The following is a 15,512-nucleotide window of genomic DNA, read 5'->3' on the forward strand; positions in this document are numbered from 1 at the left end:
ATTCAGCCTATAATAATTTGAGACTTAGATTGGGTCCAGTTTCCAGGACCAACAACTCAAAACCTTCTCTAACTCCAATCCCAGAGTAACTAACACCCTCTTCTGGTCTCTGGAAGTACTGCATGATTGTGATGCGGCCATATACAGAGATGGGCAAGCATGTGCACACACGTTAATAAAAAGAATTCATTCCAAAAGCTGCTATTCCTCAAGAGTCCCTAGAGACTGAGACAGCTCTCAGCCAGCAGCCTGTACAATGTGGGCACACTTCTGATGCTAACCGTGGTTATGCCTGACACATCATAAAAATCAAATATATCAAGGACTCAAATACCCCCCCCCCACAGAGCACACTCCACTCCCACTTCCTAGTGTCTACACGTAGATAGTAGTTAAGGAAAAACAAGTAATCAGACACTAGCTTTCTGTCCATGCTGATCAGTAACTGCCAAAAACCACTTCCCACCAAAAAAGATCAAAAGAGAAAAAAACCCACACACTTGAATTTATTCAAAGTGATTTTATTGCTCGTGTATACAAGGGAATTTACGCCACTAAAGCAGAGGCTGTGGATGACTCACTGGAAAAAAGAAAACAGAAGCTGGGATTAATACTAGATTTTGGGACCCATTCACAACTTTCTTCACTACCAGAGCTATCCCCAAACAGCTCAAATACCTAACTGCACACAACGCACCAAACTGAGTGAGAACCCAAACCCCACAGACTTAATCAGGAGGATGAATGGCAATGCTCCATCGGACATCTGAGTAAGACTGGTCACGAGAGAAATGCCTTTCCTGAATGTTTGGATGATCATCACAGTGAACAATCCATGAGGGTGGGGTAGAGGACCATTCCTGAGTCAGACATTTGCCAACCATGGTCCTCTTCTCTTGTGGGACATTTCTTTCTCCCTTTAATAAGACAGGATTTCGTGCAGACCAGCCTGCCTCTACACCGAACATTGTCACTTGATTATGTATCTATCGCCTATGCATGCTTCCCCACTGTGACAGGGATGAGCTGAAGTGGTACTTAACCATAGGACGAGACACGCAAAACATGTACCACCAAGTCCCTTATCTACTACACCGTTGTTCACTATCTGGCTGGCTCTTCAACAAAAATGCATATACTTACTATTTCCAGTTGGGTGGGAGGACCCGCTTGGTCTTATAGTAACGAGCCAGCCGGTGAATTCTGCTCTCTATCAGAATCAGGCGGAATTTAGCATCCTTATCCTAAAAATAAGATTTAAGAAAACCACCAAATAAGTAACCCTTCCAAAGCTAAGTTCTTAAGGCTTTAAACAGTCTGTTATCTTGCAACTTGCTAGACCAGGCTGGCCTTAAACTCAGAGATCCACCGGCCTTGCTGAGATTATATACACACACCACCAAACCCATAGAGGCGATTTGAGGACCCAGAATAAGGTCTATAGAAATTGTCAAAAAAACTACAACAGCTCCCAACATTTGGAACGAACTGGGTATGTTTAGGGGAGGGGAAAAAAAAATTAACCCTGCCTCCTGAAGACCAGGACAAGCACCGCTACACAATCCCAGGTTCGTGTCCTCACTTACCTTTCTGTTCCTCTCAAGATGCTTTCGGACAGCGACTGCCTTCTTAATCAAATGGTAGAGATCCTCAGGGAGATCAGGGGCAAGGCCTTTGGATTTAAGGATTCTCAAGATTTTATTACCAGTCACAAAACGGACCTGGGCCACACCGTGCGAGTCCCTCAGGATCACACCTGAAAAAAGCAAGTAATTTCTAACACAAACTTGAGCATGTAATAAAACCCTGATAGCAAGGCCCTCCAAATAGCCAACCTAACAGCGCCTGCAGCTCACTCAGACATCCAAGGAAGGTCTACCCAACATGGAAGCCCTTCTGGTGGAAACCGCGAATGTTGGAACACCGTCATCACAGTGTGGCTGCTAGAATACAGCTGACCAAAGGAACCAAAGAGCTCTCTGCCTTTATATTTTGCCCTAATTAAAACAGCCTTAACGTGTATTTATACCAATTTTGAAAACTGCATATGCTATTCCCTTTAAACCTCAAATTACTTCTGATTAGCTGAGTCCCTCTCAAATTCTTTGTTCTCCGTATCTGTAGTATACTCAAGTCTTAGCGAGCATGTTTTCCTATGACCACTTATCCCACACCCCAGAACCACATTAACTGGAAGAAACTATCTGTTGTTTGTACAAAGTCCCAGCCAATTCACAGCTAGATGTGACTCGATCCCAGATGCTCCTCGTTTAGCTGTGGAAGCAGGGAAAAGCGTGTCCGACCACGGATTAGACACGTTTGTCTTTCCAGATCACACGAGAGCAGAAGTTAGAGACGATACCAACACTCACCTATCTGGGAGGGAGTGAGGCCTTTCTTGGCCAGTTTGTAAATCTGTTCCTTCACGTCGTCAGACGTCAGCTTCAGCCACTGTAAGTGGAACAGAAATCGGCCTCAGCGTAAGAAAGCACGACAGCAATCTTCCCCTCGGGCCTCAGATCCCTTCCCTACCCCCATGCTGCCCCCCAACCCGCCGCCTCTACTCACCGTGGGGACGCTGCGGCGGTAGGGCAGCGCCGACTGGGACAGGCCCTTCCTGAGAACAGAAGCACAGGGTGTGAAATGGCGGCCCGCGGCTCAAGCAGCCCCGCGGTCTCCCCACCTGCAGCCCGCATCCTCCTCCTTTCACTGCCCCGCGCCCTAGCGCCCCAGCTCCAGCCCCACAACCCGGTTTGGCGCCGCGCCTCACCCGGGAGCGTGCATGCGACCCATGATGGCGGAGGTCTGGCAGCAAAGAGAGAACGAGGGAGGAAAATCCGCAGGAAGGCAAGATACGCAGGAAGTGACGCCACACGTATACGCTTCATCCAACGCGGGGCGGGGCTATACGGAGCGGCCACGGGCGCCCGCGTGACTACGAGTCCCAGAAGGCATTGCGGTGAGACGTCACGCCTCAGTTTTAGTTGAGTTCCCGCCGAGCCTCAAAGGCAGATCCGGAAGTCAGTCTAACCCCTAAGTGAAGGCAGTTTCTGAGAACATAGGATGGGATCGAGCTCCGGACTGGAGAATTTGGGTAAGCTGCGGGGTCAGCGGTTCGTCAGGGCTCGCTTACCAGCCCCAGACTCGAGCGGTGTGGCGTGAGCGCTGCATCGAAGAGACCGCCGTGCCTCCGCCTCCCTCCTCTCCAAAGCGTTAACCCTTGGCTAGCACCTAGCCCGCCCCTGTCTTTCGCTGCCTGCGCCTTTGCTGAGCCGCGGACGCGCCTGAGAAGAGCTGGGGACCAGGAAAGCAGTTTGGAGAAGATGAGGGGGAAAGGGCATTCCTAGGGAATTTAGCTTTGAAGGATGACCTAGTGCCGGCCCACCATTAATGCGTTCCAAGAATGGGTGAATGGAACAACTTATTAAAAATGCAACAGAAAATGAAAAGCAAGGGCTTGGGAAGGAGGAAACTCAAATCTACAAGACCCTGTTGACAGGTGACGGGCGAGAAGTTTAAAATAACGTGGTACTGAAACATTGCTGCCTTTTTTCGTGTTTTTTTTTTTTTGAGACAGGATCTCCTTTGTTTTTTTGTTTTGTTTTGTTTTGTTTTGGGCAGGATCTCCTTTGTAAACAAGCCTAGCTTCGAACACAAGAAGTCCTGCTTTTGCCTTGAGACAGTGCTTAGGTGAAAGGCGTAAGCCGCCATGCCCTGTCCAGCCGCATGCTTTTAACCCATCACTAATTGAATAATGTTTTCCAAAACATTGGGAACTTGAACCAAATTTGTATTTTTCCTAGCAAAGATATATTTGATTTTTGTTTTGTTTTCAAGACAGGGTTTCTCCGTGCAGCCCTGGCTGGACTGGAACTCGTGCTGTGGATCAGGCTAGCCTTGAACTCAGATCCACCTGCTTCTGCCTTCAAAGTGCTGGGATTAAAGGCGTCATCACTGCCCGGCTGCAAAAATATATTTGAATAATTAACCAGATTCATACTTTTAGCCCAGATATGCGACCCGTACATCAAATTTGGCTTCAATTCATCATCCATAAGCTAGAGCCCTTCATTTCAGTTTAACACACTTGCCCAAAATATAAATTCAGGGTTCTTTATTCTTTCTCATTTCCATGAGTCACCCCAACACATCTCATTACAGAGTGTATAATTACTTGTTTCCACGGATACCCCATCCTATCCATCGTTTCTCAGGTGTTTTAAATGGTACCCCATTCTTTATACAATCTATTGTCCACCGAGTGGTCAAATAAATGCATTGCTCCTGTGTAAATACCTCTAATATTTTTTTAAAACTTTTTTTTTTAAGTGGTGGTGAGGGGGCAGAAGAGAGATGGCTCAGGGATTAAGAGCATTGGCTGCTCTTCCAGTGGTTCCGTGTTCAACTCCCAACAACCACATGGTGGCTCACAACCTTCTATAATAGTATCTGATGCCCTCTTCTGGCATGCAAGTATATTTGCACGGCACTCATACATAAAATATAAAGTTTTTAAGAAAGTGTTGAGTATGGGGGATGTAAGAGGACATTATGGAGAATGTTGAATATTTTCACCTTCACCTGGCTTTGGACATCAAAACTAAGCTTGTCAGTGTATAGCAAGCATTTTTACTCACTGAGCCATTCCAGGAGCCCTTTTTACACGTTCTCAGTGCACTTGAAATATGCATCGAGATGGCCTCATTCCTCCCACTTTGCCATTATTGCTAAACATTCCAGGCACATTCACATTTCTGATTCTATACATAGCAACATGTTGTTTACCTGAAAGAAAATTATATTTTTAAATGTGTGTGTGTATGTATGTACATATTTGATGTAGGAGTCCCTCTCTATGCTATGAATGTTTTATTGCCATTGGTTAATAAAGAAGCTGCTTTGACCTATGGCAGGGCAGAATATAGCAAGGCAGGAAATCAAGCAGAGATAGAGGAGGAAAGAAGGTGGAGTGAGGAGGCACTGTGTAGCTGCCAAAGGATGATGACCCTGGAACCTTACCAGTAAACCATGAGCCTCGTGAGCCTCGTGGTAAAAGACAAAATAATAGAAATGGGTTAAGATATAAGAGCTAGCTAGAAATACTCCCGAGTCATTGGTCAAGCAGTATTGGAATAATATATAGTTTCTGTGTGGTTATTCAGGTCTGGGCAGCCAGGAAACAAACGAAGAAGAAGTCTACACTTAAATGAATTTATGTCGTTGTACCACAGTACCTGCAGTACCCATGGAGGCCAGAAGAGGATATCAGATCCTTTGGACCTAGAGTCACAGAATTCTTAGCTGCCATGTGAGTGCTTGAAACTGAACCCAAGTCTTCTGTGAGAGCAATAAGCTCTTAACCCCTCAGTGACCTCCCCAGCCTCCAGGACTTTTTAAAGATTATTACATGAATATATGGCTGTGCATGTGGCGTACAGTGGCCATAGAGGCCAGAAGGACACTGGATCCCTAGGAGCTAGAGTAATATGCAGTTGTGCCTCCGTACTGTACCGGGAACCAAACTCTAGTCCTTTACAACAGCAGGAAGCCATTGTAACCACTGCCTACAATACTATTTGTACGCCAGCACCTCCAAACAGCCTGGCAGGAAGTTAGGCAGGCACTTATTCAAAGAGTAAGCCTACATAAGCCAGCTTTCATAGGCATTATGGATATTTATTGGGCTTTAATTGTCCTTTCAGGGTGTTTAGATTCCTTTTCACAGTAGAGAGACCCAGTCTCATGCCCACACCCAGGAGTAAAGGTATGGTGTTAGAATTTGCACTGAATGTGATCGTTGCTCTATTATTACTGTTTAAGTGAACTGTCAGAGACCAGGAACCACATCTACAGAAGAATTCACATCTCAGGAATAGTGATGGGCTGTAGAAAAATGATATCCAAACCTTCAAAGAATCACACTTAGATAGCAATTCAAACTCTCTTTTTAGACATTTTAGGGGAGTCTGACAGATCTGAAATCCAGGATTACTAAACTTTTGTATCTCCTGGGTGAGATACAAAGAACACTGTTATAAAAGTTTGAAACCAAAATATTAAGGCAAGAAAAAAAAGACAGATTGAGTTCTTTATTTCAGAAATATTTTAATATAATTGTAGTATAGTTATGAAGTCACATTCAAGCCACTGAATATATTCCAAGTATTAATAAAAATATTATACATCTTCACTATGCTGATATAATTAAAGCATTTGGTTCTTACAGATGACACCAGTAATCACATCCATATTTGCACTGCTAGTAAATAGCATGTAAGTAAATGTGTATTTTAATAGCAGGGCTTCAGTGTTTTTTTTTAAATTATCAAAAGTGAATTTTTAAATGCCACAATTCATGAATTCTAGAAAGAATTAAAACAGCTTAAGGCAAGATTTTGAAGTTTTTATACACTTTAATTTGAAAAAAAAAGAATATGTAAAAAAGATACATGCTTTAACAACTCGTCACATAAACACAGTACTAAAAAGCATTGGTGCCAGATCTCAGTGGATTCCTCAGAGACAACAGGTTCTTGGAAGGAACCATCATCTTCAGATCCTAGAGCACTGCCAAGAACAAAGAATTCTGGCACAGGACTTCTATGTAGCAGAATTATTTTTACTTGACAAAGGTAGTTATAAATGATTATACAAAAAAGTTAGTGTCTTGGCCAGTTTCGGGTTTTGTTTTCAGATGTATTTTAAGGTAAGTGTTAAAAAGTTTGTGGAAAGCGAGGTGATTTGTAATTGACTGCAGTAGTGCAAAGAGGCTATTCTCTCCTCCCTATTGCTATTTTTGGTATGGGCTGAAGTTAGCATTTTGCAAATAACTTATATTAGAATATGTGTTTTAGTGACCAAAGGAGGCACAGATTGAGTTAAATTAAGAAAAAATATTATCTTTTCTTCTGAATTCTCAACTATACAGTATTAATCATAATATATACTTCTGGATATGAATCAGATTTCTTGTCATTGGAAAGTGGCATTACCTTTCCAAGTTCTCTTATTGTGCTAAGATGTGCTGTAACAGATCACAAAAGTCCACACTGAGTTCCATCAAAGGCAATCTTTCAAAAAGAACATCTTTTTAAAGAAGTAGATAGGTTACTCATGGAATGGAATTAGGTCTCTCTCAAAAGAAAAAAACAATTCTAGTGCTACGTACATTTACAAAACAATTTAAGGAAATATTAATTGTGGAAAAAGTAGACAACGGTGCTTTGATCTTCATTTTAATTTATCAACTAGACAACACATTTTAATATAAAAAAATTCATATACTATACTCAGCTTTCCCTAAAAGTGGACCATAGTGTTAGGCACCAAAAATTTCAAGTTTTGATTTCTTTAAAAATCTATTCCAACAATAACACCCTTGACTCTTATTTAGCTCTGTAAGCATCATTTCTGCTAATCACTTTGTACACTTTACAAAGATTTCATTCAGCAAACTGAATCAGATTGTCCTCTCTTGGTATTACCCTTCATTAAGTAGTTTGTCAGTTTTCTCATGACTACCAGACTTGCTACATCTCTATTACCATTCTAAAAATATTTGAAATTCTATTTTCACCATGAAGCCTGTTATATTTACATGTTTACTAAAACTAAACAAAGTTATGTCTGAAAGGAGAAATAAAAATGAATCTTATTCTTAATGGTTACACTATAGTAACTTCAAACTCCTCTCTTCTAATTCTGAATTTCCTTGTATTACAGAAAATAATTCTTTTATGTGAATGTACAATGTTTACAAATACAGGACAGTTTACACAACACCTTCCATAAACGTTTATATTAAAATTCAGTCTGGATCCTACCGTTCTTTTCCTGGGCCTCTTACCAAACAAAAATGGGCACAAGGCCAAACAATTTCCATTTGTTTAATGAGGGAGTAAAGTATAAATACACAGAAGTGAAACTCCAATTTCAGTTCACACCCCTACATATAAACATAGGATTATAATGGAATGATAGAATTTAGAATGCAGCAACATCAATGAATCTCATTCAGTTACTGGGCAACAAACATTAAATCAAATAGCTTAATAGTTAAAATAACTAAATCACAATCAGAAGTAGAGAACATAGTATTTTTGTGGGAAAATTATTAGTAAATGTACCTGATATCTGTCCTCATTAAGGTGAAGATGAATGGAAACTACTTACTTTCTAATCAGAATGAAGTGCCAACGAAGCATAGAAAGTTAAGTAAGGCACCATTATTTACAACTCCAGTGATTGGCACTTACTCTGAAAAGGCTTTAACAATGAATAAAAATAGCATTTTTTCTCTACTTCTATAAACTACTTAGTAGTTCTTAGCATTCTGCCTACTATTTGTGCTTTGCTTTTCAGCCTGTTGAGTAGCAGCTGCATCTTTCCTTTCCTTTGGTGTCTGTGAACATACACAGTGGTAAAGGCTGCGAGGTGCATAACAGGAGAACCAACTTGCTGTGTCTGTGTAGAAAGAACGCAGACAAGGTGGCCGAAATGATACAGTATTATCTCAAAGTCTTTTTGAGGACTTACTATATACTATATATTAAGTTTGGGATTGGTAGCATTTAACAGAATGATTTTGAAACAGCAATGGCTTCCCCAAATCTTTAAGTTAGTTATGTGACAGTTGGTCCAACAGACGTGTTGAAACACTGCAAGTATATTTATAGTTTCTGCCCACGTATAAAAATATACAAAATTCCCAAGTGTGTGTTTGTGTGTACACACATGTGCATACATTTATAACTCCTTGCTTCCAACGCTCAGAAATCCACAGTTTATAGGTATGTGGCCGCAGTCAGCTGGTACCACTTAACTGTCTCTTTGCTCAAGTTGAAATCTTTCAACGGCAGGGTTATTCCACCCAAGAAGAAATTCTCCCGCAGAGATTCTGAACTGAGTACACTCAGTTGAAGTTCTTTCTGTCTCAAGGTTTCTTTGCTGTATCCATTATACACAAGCTAGAGGGGGGAAAATGATAAGATTTGGTTTCTTGGAATATCTTCAGTAAAATGTGAAGGTATCAATCAAAGAGTGATACAATGAATGGCAGTGAATATAGAAGCGGGGCTTGTCTCAATGTATCAGGAGCAAGTTTTAATTTCTGTAATACTGGATTGAACTATCATTTCTGTCAGTGTTTAACAAAGAGACTGTAGAAGGCAGGACCAATCATTGTCAAAAAACAAAACAACCTCCAAATCCTCAGATATGGGTTCTGAGAGATGCAAGTGATGGGGCAGGGAAAAGAGATCACCTGGTGATCACCTTAGGGTGATTTAACAGCTGGAGGAAAAAGAGGACGAAAGGGAAGCAAGTTGGAAAATAGAAAATTATTTTGCGAAATCAGATTAAAATTTCATTGTTCTGCCAAATGCCAGGAAGTGGTAACTTTTTATTCACAAGGAGATACAAACCCACAGAGAATGTAGTTTGCAGCAGATCTGCAGTGCTCAAAGCTATTGCTATTAGTTCAAATCCTCATTACAGCACTTAAAATGTTTATTTTTCTACAAAACTTCACAGTAAGTTCTGAGAAATATTTCTTTAACTTAGACCTTCTCACTGTTTGACTAAATCACAAGAACACTTGCTTGTATGTCTTTGTCTTGACAATATAGTATCAACCAGGGGAAAATTCACTAAAAACCCCACCATTGTTTTATAAGACTAACACCAAGTGTTCTTTGGTAAGTGCTGCATGTGTTTTTAAAGAGTGGATGACCCTTTAGAGGGCTCTCTGTGTGTATGTATTTGAGACAGGGTCTCTCTATCTAGATGGCCCAGGTTGACTTCAAATTTGCTATGTCACCCAGGCTAACCTTAAATTTACATTCTAATCTTCCTGCCTCGACTCTTAAGGGCTACAAGTACAGGAATGTACCAGCCCACCTGACTTTTTTCTCTTTAAATTTTATTTATTATCTTTTATTATTTTTTTTTAAAATTCACGTGTATGTCATATATGTGTGGGTGCCTCAGGAAGTCAGAAGATGGTGCCAGATTCCGTGAAACTGGAGTTAATCAGCAATTTTAAGCCTGATATAGTTGCTGGGGACTGAACTCCAGTTCTCTGAAAGAACAAGTGCTCTTAAGTGCTGAGCCATTTCTCTAGCCCCATGCCTGGCTTTTCTACGGGCCTTGATACATTTATAATATTGATAAAAATTCAAATTGTCAAGCCAGGTGTGGTGGTATATGCTTTTAATCCCAAGACTCTGGAGACAGAGGTAGGTGGATCTCTGTGAGTTCAAGGCCAGCTTGGTCTACGCAGCTAAATTCCAGGACAGAGTGTCAAAAACAAAACAAAACAAAACAAAATTCAAGTTGTCTTCCAATCTCTATCCAGAAATTTTTGTGTATGAATTAAATGCTAAGGTCCATAAATAATGTGTCTATTCTGCCCCCCAAAATAGTTAAGGAAGGCAGCAAGGAGAGAACTCTAGGAACTTTAAAGAAATGAAGTTTAGCTTGCTATTTCATTGAATGTTGGGTTCCTAGTTTTAGGTGAAATTTTGGTTTTACATTTTGATGTTTTGTGGATATCCGGAAGTAGGTTTTAACCGGTTACTGATGGATTGTGGATCTGCCAGTTGCCTTAAGTATCTCAGTCACAGTTATTGTTTGTTTGTTTGTTTATTTATTTTTTTAAAAAAACCTCAATCAAGCCAAATTAAAGGATATCCAGGCTTAATGAGATTCCTGTGCAGTTTTTTTTTTTAAAGATTTTTTTATTATGTATACAACATTCTGCCTCGATGTATGCCCGCACGCCAGAGGAGGGCTCCAGATCTCAGTACAGATGGTTATGAGCCACCAAGTGGTTGCTGGGAATTGAGCTCAGGACCTCTGGAAGAGCAGCCAGTGCTCTTAACCTCTGAGCCATCTCTCCAGCCCCCTTTATTTATTTTTTTTGAGACAGGGTTTCTCTGTAGCTTTGGAGCCTGTCCTGGAACTAGCTCTTGTAGATCAGGCTGGCCTCGAACTCACAGAGATCTATCTGCCTCTAACTCCCAAGAGTTGGGATTAAAGGCGTGCGCCACCACTGCCCAGCTCTCAATCACAGTTATACTCTCTACTGTTCAGCTGATTTTTTTTAAATTTTTTTTTTTTATTTTTGGATTTTTCGAGACAGGGTTTCTCCGTAGCTTTTGGTTCCTGTCCTGCTGACACTTCATTTTTGTAAGAGGATACTAAGAGAATAAAACATGCGGGGAAGGTTAGAAAGATGGCTCAGCAATTAAAAGCACTGATGCTCTTGCAGCGGACCTGAGTTCAATCCCAGCACCTACATGGCAGTTTACAACTTCCTGTAACTCTGGACACTGTGTGTACAAGGCTCACATCCAATGCACTTACATACATGACAGCAAAACAATATATACACATAAAATAAAAATAAATAAATCTTAAATAAAAACGTTGAAATCTCAAACAAAACTCTAGGAAATTTCTAGAAATGAAGTTTAGCTTACCATTTCATTGAATGTTGGGTTCCTAGTTTTACGTGAAATTTTGGTTTTACGTTTTGATGTTTTTTGGGTATCTGGAAGTAGGTATGTTTTGACGTATGGATTTGGGTCAGCCCCATCTTCAGTAACCTATAAAGAAAAGCAGTCTCTTAACAGTAATGCTTCCCACCAGGTACAGATTTGCTCAGCAGTCAGCATTTGTAACCACTCACAAGGTCTTTGATGTGCATCACCATGATGAAGAGGGTGCCGTTTCGGTAAGACACAGATAACTTCACTGCTCCTCCTATTTGGCCCAGAGTAGGGCTGAAGGAACCAGCACCTGGAAATAGAAATACTTTCCTCTTTATCTCAGCGTGCCTGCAAAGGTCCACACTTCAACAAAAGAACTGCTGCACGAGGGCAGGGAGAAGGGAGTGGACGGGAAAAGTAAACCTCATTTGTCACTAATCTGTACCTTTTTTTGTAATCACAAGCTAATTATTAGGAATGCTAAGTTTTTCTAGAAACGGACTTAGAAAGACTAACCTATTGAGAGGAAGGAAGGGAAGGAGGGAGACAGGACATTTATTGCTCTTACAAAGAACCTGGATTAGATTCCCAGTATCCACAGAGTGCTTACAACCACCCATAACATCCAATTTTCTCTTCTGATCTCTACAGCATGTACATGGTTTACATATATACATTCAGGCAAAATACTCATGTACATAAAATAAATCTCAAAAAAAAAATCCAAGAGAGACACCTGAAAACACCCCAAACTGATTTCTAGCCTCCACACACATGCATGTGCGCTAACACACATCAACCCCCACCCATCACAAAAGTCATGAGTTATCAACCGATGGGAAAAAGTCTCACCTGCAGACCTAGCTATTCCTTCAGCTTTCTCATCACGAAGTAAGGGATGGAAAAAAGTACAAACAAGATCGCACTAAGATAAAAGAGAAAAAAGTTCATTAGTTAAATATTACATGACACAAAGGTAGACTGTGTTATTTACTTATATTGGAAAGTCACCTCTGCTACATCTGTTGATGCATTCAGCAAATTCTGTAAATAACTGTTTAATTCAATTTTCCTTTTGGCTGCTACATCTTTTATGTGTGTTCTTCCCAGAACCATCCTATTAGGAAAGCTACAAAAGATAAAGAAAAACAGCAAGATTTAAATTATTTTATCAGAAAATATTTGTAGAGTATCATGCACAATATTTACCTAGAAATATATTTTGAAGACACAAAAGTGTGGTTTTAACCTATTATATTTTGCCGGTGTGATTCAAAACACTAGGGATAAACTATTCAATTATTCATTTTCTTCATTTAAGTCTTGGCATCAAGATGCATGTGTTAGTTGGGCTTGGTGGCACATGTCCGTAATCTCAGTACCACTTGGGAGGTAGAGATGGGTAGGTCAGGAGTTGAAGGACACTCTGAGCTACACAGCAAATTCCAGGCCAAAAAAAAAAAGAGAGAGACCCTATCTCAACAAACCCCTCCCTGGGAGAAAAGAAGAAAGAAAAAGAAGCATGCCTTACTACTTTCCTGTATTTGTTACTAATTTTTTGATATTTGGCTTCAACTTTAATCATTCACAAATATTTACCGGATTTTGTCTCTAAAAGAATCATTACTCAATAATCATAAAGATACACAAACAATGACATAAAACCTAAATCAGGTGCCAAAACCAATATCTCAATTCTTACTTTGGTGATGTTAAGAAAATGAGAGTACACACAGTAAGAAACTCTTTATTGTCTGAGACAAGGTCTCACTATGTATCCCTGGCTGGCCTTTTACTCAGAGATCCATATCCAACCGTAACACACTTTGGTACCCATCTTGTCTCCATGTTTTTGAAATATTGTATGACAAGAATATGGCAAAGGAAAGCTGTAAGCTTTTTTAATCTGAGGTTTTACAAAAGGAGTCAGATAAAAAGCTAAGCACTAGCGGCAAAAGAGACGGCTCAGCAGTTAAAGGGCATGTACTGTTCTTGCAGAGAACCCGAGTTCAGTTCCCAGCACCCACATTGGTCAGCTCACAATGGCCACTGTAACTCCAGCTCTATGGGATCAATGCCTCTGCAGACACCAACACAACACACATATACAATTTAAAATGAAAAATTATCTTTTAAAAAAAAGCTAAGCAAGGGCCGGGCGGTGGTGGCGCACTCCTTTAATCCCAGCACTCGGGAGGCAGAGGCAGGCGGATCTCTGTGAGTTCGAGGCCAGCCTAGTCTACAAGAGCTAGTTCCAGGACAGGCACCAAAAACTACAGAGAAATCCTGTCTCGAAAAAAAATCCAAAAAAAAAAAAGCTATAAGCATTGAAGATTAAAACATCTGTGAGGCAGTGCCCTTAATCTTAGCACTTGGGAGGCAGAGGCAGGTAAATCTCTGCGTTCAAGGCCAGCCTGGTCTACACAGTGACCAGGACAGCCAAGACTGTACACACAGAGAAACCCTGTCCTGAAATGACCAAAAAAAAAAAAAATTACATCTAAGAATTTCAGTGGTAACTGGTAAGGGGTCAGCCTTATTCCATGGCACATGTTGAGGTCTGAGTTGTCAGGTTTGGAAGAAAGAGCCTTTACCAGCTAAGCCATAACATCTGACCTCAGGTTTACTATTTATCACAAAAGTCAGTATGGTTCATATGGATGATTTATGCAGCTGTAGCATGTGACATTTTAAAACCAAGATTCCATTATCTTAGTTGACACATACAATCAAGGTGACAAAACAGGTGCCTTCAAAGCTCACACCTTGGTTGTTGTTTTGGTTTTTAAGACAATGGGTACATACTTAAAACAGTCCTCTGAAACCAGACCCACCCGAAACTTGCAGTGTCCTCTTGCCTCTGCCTCCAGTGTACATGTGCCACCAGGCTTAGCTTTAAGATTTTAGTCACATGTTCATTCAGCACAAAATTCAAGCTCCTTATCTATGTTCAGTACTGTACGAGGTACTTATTATTTTAACTGTAACTGAGTGTTAACCGAGTTTTCCACTTGCATGTAAAAATAGTTTCTACATAGGAAAATAAGAATGAATTTTTGTCAGGATAGGAACATACCCAGGTAACTTCCAAAGTGGAAAAATAATGCTGAGCTTATTGTGCAGTTCCTGAAACTCATCAAATGTCCGGAATACAAATGATGGTTCAAGGTGTCCTTCTCTCAGAATTCGGACTACATAAATCTGGAAGGAAATCAATGATAGGCACATTACATTATAAAAAAATTTCTTTCCTGACACAAAAGTTTTAGTACAAGTAAGTGCTTTTACCCTTGGGAATATAAGTCACTAACAGGAAACAGGTTGTGAATAGAGTTCATTGTATTTATATAGCACACACTGCATTCTGAGACTGAACTTAACTACTGGAAGATTTAAATAAAACTTGGAAGTGAGCACTTTTGTTTCCATGCTTAAATATAATGTACTTCTCAAACATATACACTTAGTACACTTCCAACAAAAAGGAAAAAGGTTTATTTAAAGTATTGAGCACGATTGCAAGAAGAGTCAGGTATATCCATAGAAAGCCCAAGGCACATGTGTGCGCGCATGTGTATGTAAACTGAGTACACTTTCCAGTGCCATTATAAATCAATGGCAATATAACCTCAACAAAGTGATTAAAATTAAAGTGAAATGACTTTCTAAAGAAATATTAATCATAGATTTTAAAAAAAGCATTATCTAAAAAAGTATTAGCATGGAGGATAGAGATGTAGCTCAGTGGTACAGCATATGGCATACCCGAGGCCTTGGAATCGACTCTCAGCATAGAAACAGAGAGGGAAAAACAACAACAACAAACAAGACAGCACAAGGGTGAATAATAATAGCCACGGGAGAATATGTAAAAAATAATATAAATCCTGGATTTGTTTAAATATAAGGTGGTAGGCCATGGTGGCAAAAGTCTTTATTCCAGCACTTGGGAGTCAGACAAATGTGGGTCTCCAAGTTTGAGGCTAGCCTGGTCTACACAGAGAGTTCCATGACAATCAGGGC

General features: G+C 40.3%; 2 protein-coding genes across 2 annotated transcripts in view; both read right to left on the bottom strand.

Annotated features, from left to right (window-relative positions):
* Positions 1–505: 505 nt before the first annotated feature.
* Positions 506–2,870, bottom strand: Rps13 (ribosomal protein S13). Its single transcript, XM_075971991.1, has 6 exons — positions 2,771–2,870; positions 2,569–2,617; positions 2,373–2,451; positions 1,587–1,756; positions 1,144–1,244; positions 506–580 (listed from the first exon to the last, which is right to left on the bottom strand). Exons 1-6 carry the CDS (start codon positions 2,791–2,793, stop codon positions 547–549), a joined length of 456 nt encoding a protein of 151 aa, XP_075828106.1. The 5' UTR covers positions 2,794–2,870; the 3' UTR covers positions 506–546.
* Positions 2,871–6,080: 3,210 nt separating this feature from the next.
* The window catches only part of Pik3c2a (phosphatidylinositol-4-phosphate 3-kinase catalytic subunit type 2 alpha), a 111,644-nt gene continuing 102,212 nt past the window's right edge, over positions 6,081–15,512 (bottom strand). Inside the window, exons 28-33 of the mRNA XM_075971990.1 lie at positions 14,566–14,690; positions 12,501–12,618; positions 12,342–12,414; positions 11,690–11,799; positions 11,481–11,606; positions 6,081–8,966 (exon numbers count right to left, since the gene is read on the bottom strand). Of these exons, the coding sequence (XP_075828105.1) occupies positions 8,784–8,966; positions 11,481–11,606; positions 11,690–11,799; positions 12,342–12,414; positions 12,501–12,618; positions 14,566–14,690 (735 nt within the window). The 3' untranslated portion in view covers positions 6,081–8,783. The remainder of the gene's footprint in view (positions 8,967–11,480; positions 11,607–11,689; positions 11,800–12,341; positions 12,415–12,500; positions 12,619–14,565; positions 14,691–15,512) is intronic.

This window comes from Microtus pennsylvanicus, chromosome 5, assembly GCF_037038515.1.
Source record: "Microtus pennsylvanicus isolate mMicPen1 chromosome 5, mMicPen1.hap1, whole genome shotgun sequence".
NCBI lineage: Eukaryota > Metazoa > Chordata > Mammalia > Rodentia > Cricetidae > Microtus > Microtus pennsylvanicus.